The sequence below is a fragment of the Serinus canaria genome, chromosome 28, assembly GCF_022539315.1.
Source record: "Serinus canaria isolate serCan28SL12 chromosome 28, serCan2020, whole genome shotgun sequence".
Taxonomy (NCBI): domain Eukaryota; kingdom Metazoa; phylum Chordata; class Aves; order Passeriformes; family Fringillidae; genus Serinus; species Serinus canaria.
The window spans coordinates 2,801,898-2,813,988 of record NC_066341.1 but is presented as its reverse complement, the minus strand read 5'-3'; the positions used below and the strand labels follow the sequence as shown (position 1 = coordinate 2,813,988).

General features: G+C 42.7%; 1 protein-coding gene across 5 annotated transcripts in view; it reads right to left on the bottom strand.

The window, feature by feature from the left end:
- Positions 1-12,091, bottom strand: part of MYO9B (myosin IXB) — a 43,234-nt gene that overhangs the window by 26,099 nt on the left and 5,044 nt on the right. For all 5 annotated transcript variants that reach the window (XM_030231704.2, XM_050986187.1, XM_050986189.1 and 2 more), the window contains exons 3-4: positions 11,800-11,908; positions 8,294-9,187 (exon numbers count right to left, since the gene is read on the bottom strand). In XM_030231704.2, the coding sequence (XP_030087564.2) occupies positions 8,294-9,130 (837 nt within the window). In that variant the 5' untranslated portion in view covers positions 9,131-9,187; positions 11,800-11,908. The remainder of the gene's footprint in view (positions 1-8,293; positions 9,188-11,799; positions 11,909-12,091) is intronic.

The window sequence follows — 12,091 nt, the reverse complement described above, 5'->3', positions numbered from 1 at the left end:
GGCTTCCAGAATAAATCAGAATATTGGGGGAATTACAGCACACAAAGAGCAAAAAGGCAGCCTAGGAAGCCCCCATGCTCCTCACAGAAGCGTCTGTGCTGATTATTTTACCCCTGCAGTGATATTGGTGGGACTGAGGGAAGGGAAGAACACTTTTAGGTATTTTCAGGAGTACAGCACAGGTAACCACAGGCAGAGAGTGCAAATCAGCCTCGAGCAATAACAATTAGGACGTCAGAGAAGACATTCAGCTGGGTGAAGGCAGCACAACCACCATGAAATCAGCCCTTCCACACAAAAGTCACAAACCACAACCTATTCCCTCACTTATTGCTACCACGGAAGAAAATTCACACTAAACACAACTTTTCTTCAAGGGAGACAGAACATTAATATCTCATTTATAAAGTTAGCCCAGGAATTTCAAAGTTGTATATTCAAAAAAACAGGAAAAGGACCACAGGTAACCACAGGCAGAGAGTGCAAATCAGCCTCAAGCAATAACAAAAAATTAGGACCTCAGAGAAGACATTCAGCAGGGTGAAAAGAGCACAACCACCATGAAATCACCCCTTCCACACAAAGGTCACAAACCACAACCTATTCTCCCACTTATTGCTACCAGGGAAGGAAATTCACATTAAACCCAACTTCTCTTCAAGAGAAGAAATTTTCAAAGGAATTTTCCAAGTTGTGTATTCTAAAAAACACAAAAAGGACAAACAGAAAAAGTGTGGTTTACAGAACTACTCATTGGGCAGCTACTCTGCTGCACAACACTGAAAAATGGAGTTTTATGATGAGCTGCTAGGAAAGAAAAAAAACAGATATGGCACAAAACTTAACTGTGCATTTCTAATTCCTCTAGCAGCTCATGAGTCCTCTGACAGCTGCTAATACACACATAACACAAAATCTCTGCATGAGCCACTCTTAACTACAAAGGAAAATCATTCCATGTGAAAGTCCAGTAGCATTAGTTATGGGAATGTTTTTATCAACTCTTAGCCATGTGGTCCAAGGGCAAGGGAAGCTTGTCAGCCTTCTGGCAGACAGCATCTACAGAAGGAAACCTCCCCAAAATGCAATTACTGCTCAGGGTAGACTCTCCCAGCATCTCCTGCCACAGATATTTCCTCTGAAAGCTCCAAGCTATGAAGTCCCCTTTAGGAAATCCTCCCTAGCACAGAACCCTTGTGAAATGCTGTGTGAAATGAGAGCACAGAGCTGTGCAATCTCTTCCTCCACACACACACACAAACAGACAGACACACAGACACACTCCCTGCCACATCCGGAGCACGAGGGATGTGAGTGCTCTGCACCCAGCTCGGGGCTGCCTGGAAAATGGATTGGTAGAAAAGGTTTAGAACTCGGCAGAAGCTTTCCATAGTATCTATCTGTTTGTAAATTGTGAGATAAGAAAGGCTGATTTAGAAAGGCTATGCAATAAGATAGATATTGTTGAGAGAGAAATGGAAATAGAAATAAGTTTTAAAGGATGGTTTTGTAAAACAGATTAGATATTTTGGAGAAATAGAATTATGAAAGATGTATTAGGATTTATGATTTGAGACTATTCAATCTTTTCTGTTCAAAAGGTTATTGATTTATTTCAATGGGCTGCTTGGTTTTTTATGATAGCTTCAGAGTGGTAGGAGTTGTTGTGGTTTCTATTAAAAACTTCTATCTTCACTCCTTACTGGGACAACATGTCTTTTTCTACAAATCCATTTCCCACATGTGTTCACCCAGCCATGGTGTACACATCCAAACAGGGGCTATTTCCATGGAAAACACTGGCATTATCATTATCTGCATGCTGAAAGTCTTCCCTTCTCTTCTGGTTTTGGTTTTTTTTTTTTTCAAAGTACCTTAAGGGTTTCAGCAGTGCTGCAGTGGAACTTTTAGGCCATTAATTCCAGACCAGGTTCTCCAAGCTCTCCCACAAGCAGATTTCTACCACTATCAGCATTCAGAGGATCTGAAAAACTCCTATACACTGGAGAGTGTCCATAACTCTTCAGGTAACTTATTCCTGACCTAAAGGAAGAAGCTCAAGGAGCTTTTCCTGGGCAGAGTAACTGTGCTGCAACTCCAGAAAAATCAACAGGCTTCAGCAGGGAGAGGATCTGGATCCAGAAGTGCTCCCAGATGGCTGGAGGGAGAGGATCTGGATCCAGAAGTGCTCCCAGATGGCTGGAGGGAGAGGATCTGGATCCAGAAGTGCTCCCAGATGGCTGAAGAGAGGAGAGGATCTGGATCCAGAAGTGCTCCCAGATGGCTGGAGGGAGAGGATCTGGATCCAGAAGTGCTCCCAGATGGCTGAAGGGAGAGGATCTGGATCCAGAAGTGCTCCCAGATGGCTGGAGGGAGAGGATCTGGATCCAGAAGTGCTCCCAGATGGCTGAGGCTGAGCTCCAGCTCTGTATTCTCCAAGACCACAGCACACATGTCACAGTGCCAACAGCATCCTCACTCAGACTTTTCAAAGCAAGCATTGCCCAGCCACCAAGATCTCTTTGCAGTATTTATCCACCAATGTATCACCTGATTTCCCTTTTTTAGAGCCCATTTTGCATGCATATGCATATTAATAGATGCATAAAATCCAGGTCAGCTCCCTGCAGCTGCCAAAGCAGCAGTGAAAGTCCTGTGACATCAGCACAGTGAACTGTCAGTAAATCAAACCCCTCTTCCTCTCCAGGACAGTGGCTCAGCTCCTGCTCTCTGCAGAACACCATCCAACTTCCCATTCTGGGCTTTGGGAAATGCTGCACTGAACTTGGCCAGGCTGCAGAGTAATGAACTTGCAAAATGATCCCAGAAAACTTTTTTATAAAGTTTTGCAGTTCAAGCCACCAGTGAACTATCAGTTCACCAGCTATGTCCAAGAAGCCAAATCACAGTACAGCTAAATGTGCAAACCATTTTTTATTGATAAATATTTTTGGCATTATAGAGTTAAGAAATCCCATAACTCAGGCTTCCTGAAAAACTTTTCTTAGTGATTACTCATGCAAGCAATGAATACAGTTTAAAACTAAAGGCTCTTATGATCTCATGTGTCTGGTATTTAGTCAAAGCACACAGCAAATTCTTAAAAGCTGATCTAATATTAACAGTTTTTAGGAAAGTTTTCATGTACCCATTTCCTCAGAAAAGCCTTTAACATCTACAACTTTTTAAAGAACATTCCAAGTCAGGAAATATTCTGGGTGGTTTTTTGGTTTTTTTTTTGGTAACATTTCACTTTAATGACTGTTACCACATTCTTCAAAATACTTTGAAGAGTACAAAATATATTCACAAGAAAATTTTAGCTAAAGATAATGAATCCTTTATATAGCAAACCCATTCACTGTTTTCCCTTGTGAGTCCATGAGAAGACAAAACCAAAAAACTGAAACTAAATCACTGCAATGTACACCACCAGCTGAATAAAACAGGGTGAGTCAAAAATAGCAGAGCAATGGTAGCAGGAATGAGAGCTGGGATAGCCTATTCTGGGAGGCAGGAAGTCATTCAACCCATCCTCTTACCTTGGAATGCAAGAGGCAGAAACTGGAGCCTGACACAACAGGGATAGAGATAAAAGTATGCAGAAAATCACCAATTTCTCCTTTTATTTGTTAAAAAACCCCAAACAACAAAATCCCAACCCCCACACACATGCTCCCAGCATGAACCTCAGGAACACAACAAAAATCTCATTTAGTTGTTTTATAAGAATTGCCAAAATCTGAGAAAGCTCTTGGCAGTTTGATGTAAACCACTCAGCTCCATGGCAGAACCAGCCCTGCAGACAGACCCAGCTCCCAATGTGCCAAAGGACAGGGGAGACCCCAACTCCACACCCTGGCAGAGCAAAGGACTCCAGAGCTGAGCTTGGTGTAACTTCACTTGGTTTCAGTGGCTCTTACAACCATGCTGTGAAGTATCCACCCACCAACAGGAAATTCTGCAACTCCTCCTGCTGGGGGATGTCCTGGGAGCTCCAAGCAATCCCCCTGGCACGACTAAATGAAGAACAAGGTGATTTTTTCCCCCAAGAGTTGTGTGCAGCAGGGAAAAGCAGGTAACATGACATTTCTACCAGAAAAACCAGTGCCATGCAAGCAAATGGAAAAAGAAGTTCCATTCCTCCTCTGATTAGGATTCTTCAAGCAAAGCCATGCAGATAATGCCTCAAAAGAAGCACTTTCCCTGGGAGAGAGCAGGCTGCACCCACAAAGTGCATGTGAGGCTTTTGATGCCTCAGCTTTGAGCTTTTCTATTTTTCAGACTCTGTGCTGCTTTAGTGTTTGGGTCTGGGTTCACATTATGGGATGGTGAGCTCTGTGCACAGAGCAGGGAGACAAAACAATTCCTGCTCCAGCTGGGCACCAAGGACAAATGATCCAAATCTCAGCCCAGGAGCACAAACCCCGAGGGCTGGAGAGAGAAAAACAAGGCTGGGACTGGATGGGCTGGGGCTGGAATGGGACAATGAACTGCAAGGTGCAAATGGAGCAGAGCTGATCCCAGGGAGAGACCCTGTGACCTGGTGTCCATTTTGGGACCATTTTGGTTCATCCTGGGTGCAGCCCTGGCTGGGCTCTTGTGCTGCCCCAGGTGGGCCCATTGAGGCCTTTTATTAAATCCCTGCTTTATTAACTAACTCTGTCTGGTCTCTGTTCTAGGCCAGCCTTCACAAGGCATCACTTTGATGGTAAATAGAAATGAAAACCAGAGCTGAAGCTCCACAGAGCTCCAGCCCATCTCATCCCAAAGGCACCAGCACAGTGGGCCTGTTATGAGGGAAACAGAGCTGGCAGCTCTGCTCTTCTGCACAGAATTCTAAAGCATAAAGCTTGCTATGATTAAATTTTAGAAGATTTTTAATCTGGTGAGTTCTAGAAAATCTGATCTGCCCCCACCTGACTGTGCTTTCAGTAAAGATTCTTCTTTAGAAGAGCAATTAATAAAAGCTTCCTGTTGGAATTTCCATTTTATTTGGCCTTAATTCTTTCCAAAGACTGGTTCAGCATCATTGAGAAACCAGAACACATCCAGATGGGAATAAGCAATGATTTTCAAACTAATACATGAAGAATTATGACACCCCAAATATATTCATCTGTCCCAACTCCTCTCAGCTCCCATTTCAGAGGGAAATGAACTTTCAGCACACTCAAAGTCACTGAAATTCTGTAATAAACAGGGGACACTGAGGGTTACAACTTAACAACAGACAGGCAGGGGCAGCTCTGCTGCCAGAAAACAAAGCTCCCATTCCCTCTGTTCTCTCACCACATGTTCCTATCCCCTAACTCAATTTTCTGCCACTCTACTAAATTAACTGGCCTGAAGAATAAGTGAACTTTAGGTTTCCAAAATAAATTCAGAGTCTTAGATAGCATGCTGTGCATTTTATAGCTGAAACATTCAGTTAAGCCATTTTTCCCTGATGAAAGGAAAATATAAATTTATTGGAAACTTCTTCAGTGTGTGTGGAAAGGTTTGTCTTGTTTGAGACTATAAAATAAACCAAGGTTTGATTCACTATTCCCAATTTGACCCAAATAGTTTCCAAGTGTAAATTTCTTCTTAGGATTTCAATCAAAATTAACTTGAACTTAGTCAATACAAGAAGACAAAGCTTCAAGTCAGGGAACTGTATTTTAATTCCTAAATTTAGAAAAGGTTGAAAACGATAGGAGTATCTTAAAACAGAGCTTATATTTATCTTCCCACCAGTTTTAAAGAAACTGGAGATGATGTCCCTTAGCCTGGAGATACAATTAAAACAAAGAAGAAAACAACAAACCATAATGTGAGAGCAATTCCTACACAGGAGAGGCAACTGAGACCAGCACAAAGCTCAGCTTTAGCACCACTGTCCAGGGAAGCAGCCTCACTTCCTGATCCTTTTTCTCTGGAAAGCTGCAAGCAGTGCCAGACATACTCAGAATTATTGCAATTGGTCTCTGCTGGTGAGCTCCCCTTCAAGGAGCCTTTTAAACAGCTCAGATGGGAGCTGGGATGGAGCAGGAAGTGTCAGAGCTGCCCCATGACCACCCTCCTCTCCCAGCCCATGTGACAGCACTTGTGCTGATACCCTGGTTAATTTTTAACTCCATTGTCTCAGCATCAGGGCTTTCATCTCTCAGATGTTTGACAAGGCAACATCAAGCAACATTTAACATCAATTCTTTTATGGTCCAGCTGTAACTCCATTCTTCAGTCTAGAAATTGTAATCAAGGAACAAAAACATTCCCAATAGTTTATCTGTGAACTGTTCAGAGATTTGAACTCAGATTAATCAGCCAACTCAGAAACAGGATTCAGTAAGAAATGTTTCTGTTCCCTAAGCATGAAAAGATCAAAAATCATAAATCCACCTCCACAACACCCTAAGTGTGCTCAACCCTCTGTGCTAGAAACAGCTGCTCTAACCCCTTGAACTTTGACACAAGGTCAGCCTACAAACAGCCCCACTTTACTTAGGTAGCAGAAAAATAAGAGATAACTAAAATGAGGAAGTTCTGAGCCAAAATGCAACCCAGTTCTACATCATGGAAGTTTTGAGTCAAAAACACATTTTCAACTTTGATGAAGATTCAGAATAAAACTTCAAAGTTAAACAGAGCATTTTCAAATAGTCTGGGCACACTAAAATTATTTGTGCAAAAAATCCCCAGAAACATCCATTTAAGAAAAACTCCCTTGTAGCACTTGAGTTCCCTTCAGTAAAAACCCCAAATGAGTCACCAGGGATGGATTTAGAAGTGACCAGCTCTAAGAGGAGCCTGCAGTCAGTTTAACTTCCACAAAGCAACATAAGCTTTCTGTGCATCCCTCCCCAGGACCAAGAGATGACTTTTTTTAAAAATTATGCTTAGTGACAGAAATTGGGAAACATGGAAGCTTCACTGTCAGCTGAATCAGGCCTGATGCATCAAAACAGGAGAACTGGATTTTACCTCCTATGTTCCAAGGCTACCTTTTGGATGCACATTGAACTTAAATGAACATCTGTTCAATTCCAAAAGACTATTTTCTCATGAAAAGTATTACTATATGCTCAGTGGAAGTCTGAAGAAATTGTGGTACTTAAGACAACCAGTCTTAGCATAGAGAAACACAAATATCTCTTTATGAGCATGGCCAGCTTTACACAACAACCTGTGACTCCAACAAAGTTATGAATTTTAGTTCTGAGCCCAGGAATACCTGCATTTGTCACTCAGCAGACAAACAGGACCTTAAATCTCTGCCTGGTTTGACACAGCTGTACCAGGTCTGTAGACAAGGATATGAAAGACTTAAATTTATCAAAGGCAGAGAGATCAGCTGATCAAGCAGGGCTTTCCACTGTGACCCCTTCCTGTTTTCTGTTTAGAACTGCAAACTTGAACTCCAGCAACCAAAAAGCCTCAATTTTACTTCTTCTTTCAAGCAGCTGAAAGCAACACAAAAAAGAACTTGCCTATATTCCTCATTCTTTACAGAAGAGCTTTAAGAAAAGCTTGAACTTTTTTTTATGAAGGAGTTTGTACATTTGAAACTAAGCCTAAAAATTAGAATAGTGGTGTTGAAGCTCTTTGCTGTTGAAGATTTTGTTATGGGTGAGCATGACATCCATCCACACTTCTGGGGTTATTCCTTTAGGAGAGTAAAAGGGCCTAACAGACCAGTTTAAGTTTATCCTGCCATTACCTAGCACAGGGCCGGCTGTACCCCCTCCTTCTCACATGTTTAGTTTTGCTTTCTGTTGGAAATGCTGTAATAATTAAAAGCCAAAACAGACACCTACTTTCTCCCCAACTCAAAATGTTACTCTCTTCCACAAACAGGAGTAGAAAGAACTCCCTCAAAAAGTGAGTTCAGTAAAATGCTCACACACAAAGGCAGGATCACACCAAGCAGTTGATGCTTCAGTGAAACAGTATGTATGAAAAAATTGCTTATGATTTGATTCAAATGCCATCAAAACTTTCTGATGGAAAACTCAGGTAACCTCTGCCTCAGATTATTGGTGTTCAGTGGTGCAAAGTTAAGTCATATACGAATTACAAGCAACAGGAAGTCGAGTGAACATAACGAGGAAAATCAAATAGAAGCAGTCGGGTAACGCTGCCAAGCACCACTGCAGCCCAGTGACATTTAAACCTACACCAAGTGACAAGCCTAAACCAGTGACATTTTAAGCCTAAACCAAGTAAGTGACTCAGAAGTAGCATTCAACAGCAGCTATTTGAAAGTTTGAAAAAACAATTTGCACGAAAGGCAACTTGAGGATGAATTTACCTCCAGAACTGGTCCAGCTCCCAGAATGGTTCTCTCCACACCACTGGCGTACCCTTTCTGGCTCAGTGCTGTGAGGCAGTGAATTAGGAAGTTTGTGCTTTGGGTTTTCCCAGACCCACTTTCACCTGATATAACGATGCACTGATTAACATGTTTTTTAAGCATTGTGTGATAGGCCACATCAGCAATGGCAAAAATATGAGGCTCCAGCTTCCCAAGCTGATGGTTCTCATACATCTTGACATACTTGGGGTTATAAATGGGCAGGAACTTGAAGGGGTTAATTGCAATCAGGATACTTCCTGCATAAGTGTAGATTCTGTGCTTCAGGAAGCGGCACTTGAGATTCTCCAGGAGCGTTGTCTCGGTCAGGTTGGGCAGATTGCAAAGGTCATCAAAGTCCTCCTGGTGCCAGGGCAGAAAACCCCTCTCCACCAAGCGCCGGGCATCTGTCTCCTTGGAGAGCAGCTGCATCTGCACATACTTGATGGAGCCATCAGTGTTCCTCTCCTGCAGCAGGAAGTAGTACCCATCCTTCTGAGGGTGCTCGTCCTGAGCGCGCCGCGGCCAAAGCAAAACCCTGTGCACAGGAGAATCGTTTATGTCAAGTACCCATTCTTCTCCACCTGATTCTTTCACCTCCACCAGCACATAATGTTTGGAGACATCCAAGTTTAAGATGTTAATCACATCCTTGATGACATCTGATGACGTACTGTCCTTGGTTGCTGTCACTTTGCAGCAGGGAGCGTTTTCTGTTGATAGTTGGGGGTAAATATGAAGATTATAGGCTGCCTTTGCCTGGCAAACTGCACTGTCAGCATCTTTTAAACTCATTCTGTCCCCAGATGGGCTTCAGTCTTCCACCCCTGCTTAATATGCAGTGCCCATTGTCTGAAAAAAAACCAGAAAAATGAAAAATCACGTGTTAAAAAGTGTGTACAACAGGTATTAGGGCAAGGTGTGATTTTTCTGCAGGATGAGAACACTATATGATAACTATATGAGTTATCATATAGTGCATTTGTTCTTTAATAACTTACCACCAGTGATATTATTGCTAGCTACCTGTTTGGGATATCCCATGGAGTGCAGAGCTGCCACAGCCCCCAGCCTCCTTCCACTTTTCATTCTACTCCCATGCCACCCCTTCCACCCTGTCATGGCACACAAGAATTCATACAAGCAATGCAAAACAAACCAGGATCAATGTCCAAACTAAAACTTCCTTATTTCCCCAGGTTAGTTTTAGCCCAGATGCCTTCCTTGACCTAGTCCACATAAACATTTATCCACCCTCCCACAGAAACTCCTCCTTAAGGCTGCAGCAGCAGTTTGAGGCAGAAACAAGGTTTGGTCACTTATTAAATCAGCAGGGGCGGTTTAGAGCAGCCACAAGTTATGGCAGAGGAGCAGTGCACGTAGACACAAGGAGGAAACAGTTCTGACACTGAGACCCACTTATTTTCCCTAATTAAGCTATTTGCATGAGAAGTACAAGACAGGTAGAGCATCTGCCCCCCTGAGCTCTCAGGAAGCAGAGCCCCCAGCTGCCTGGAGCAGACACTGTTGTCAGCCCCCTCTAACACAGCACAGGCATCTCCTCACAGGTCACACAGGTCACTCACACAGCCAAGAGACTGCTCATTGCACTTGAGTGAACCACATCCTTGTTCAACCCTCAACAGAGGGGTTGAGCACCACTTTCATCTTCCATTTTAGGCAACAAAGTTAAGTCTTATTGCAACTATTTTTCAGCAGTAAAGAAGATCCTAAACAACCCACTTCATTCACAAGCCTTTATACCCATCACATCAACTCCTTCCTCGCTGGGCTCAGGAGCCTCATTCACACATCTCCAAAATCATTCATCACCAGGGCTTTTTCCTCCCTTCAGCCTTGGGGCAGGCCAGACATGTACCTCCAGCCTATCACCAACCTCAGAAGCCACCTCTTCCTCACTGCCAAGCTAAAAGTCTCTAGACTCTGTCACATCTGTGCCTTCCCCAGTGATTTTCTTCTCATGTGCAGCTTGGTGCCCCCAGGTCATCAGGACTAAGTTTGCCCATGCTGTTTTAGCTCCACAGTTCCTTTGCTTATCAAGGAGTACTGGAGGAGAAGGATAATGAAGTACCCCTTTGTTTCTGTCTGTAAAACTTCATTCTGAGAATAGCAGTTCAATTTTTGTTTCAAGAACAAAGTGTTCTAATTATACACTGACATGCCAAATACATTTAAAAAAAAAAGAGGAAAGAGGCAGAGAAATGCCAAAGAAGTTACTTTTTGCACTAAACAACTGCACAGGAACTTGTACAAGGCCACAGAGAGTAATCATTTCAAATTAAAATCAGTAGAGTTGGAGGCTTTTAGCTGCCACTTCCAGTGCAAGTAATGAATCACTTCACAAAACATATGACATAGCTGTGGCTCATGAACAGCCTCTGAGGAGGGAGCTGGGCTTTCAGGGACTCTGCACAGACAGCTTACAGCAGACACTGCCACACAAGCTGGATCATTTGTAGTGGCTACTCATCAAAAGGAAGGCTGAATAAGGCACAGATGGCGAGACAAACCACAATACATCTCTGATCAAACTGTATGATCCACCCAAAAATGTTTTTCCCCATTAAATGTCATTCTCTGTTCATTAAGCAGGGCTGGTTCCAAGAGCCAGGCCATACAAAGGCTGCAGCAGTGAGCTCCAAGTGCCCTCTCCATTTCCTGTAATTACCACTGACCACTAAAGAAGTCTGAAGCACCTTTGAAGCAACTAAGCAAGTGTTAAGCATTGTTAATATATAAAAGCTTAAACCTTGACACAGAGCAGAAAGTGCAGCAAACTGCTGCTCATGGGGAAAATCCACCTGAGCACAGACAGAAAAACAGAACAACAGTGACCATTTTCCTCTGCAGCTACTCAGGGACGCAGCCTTTTGCAGACTTCCTTTTTTCACTCCCCAGCAATTAGTTTCAGACACACAGTCTGCTGAGTTAGAGGAAGTCCCCTCAGTAAGCATTTTGGCCAAAACAGCTCCCTAAAAAACGTTGCACCAGCTTTTTGCCAACACAGAAGAGCTGAACCTCAGTGCTGACCTGTGACTTTACTAACACACATTTCCTAACCTTGTCTCATGTCAGCCACCAAAATTTGGGACATTGCTCAAGATCCCAGTTCACACTTCCCAAAGGGGAAATCAGAGTGCAGATGCCACTTCTCTGCAAGTGACAAACCCAAGGCCATTAGAGCCAGTAGGATCTGCTCAAGTGTGTATGACTGGAAAATTCAATTTTTCCATCTGAGAATGTCCAGATATTGCAGAGGTTTGAGGAAAACCTGCTGGTCTCCTACTAGTTGTGATTTTCTTAGAAAGGATATCAAATTTATTTGATGACAATACTGCTCTGAAACGGACAGACCTCTGGCTTTTCACTAAACAATTTTTCAAGCTTCAAATGAGAATATAAAAGCAAAAGAGCATTCACTGGACAGATTATAAATTGGTTACCTATTGAGTCCCAGTATTCAACCAAGGACAGGTGTCTTCAAGCAGTTGGAGGGTGAGTTCCTAGTGAAGTTGGGTTCCTGGCATCAAAGTAAACATTTTCATGATGGTTCTAAAAAAAAAAAAAAGTTACTGATAAAGAACATGTCATAAATGGAGAAGGCAGCAAGTGAACAAGAAGTTAAATCAGTTATATAGTTGAGTAATAGAGGAGGCAAGAAAACAACTGCTTAACAAATTTCTGCTGAGTTTACAGATATAAAACTTCAGCTTTATCCAAGAACCAATCTATATC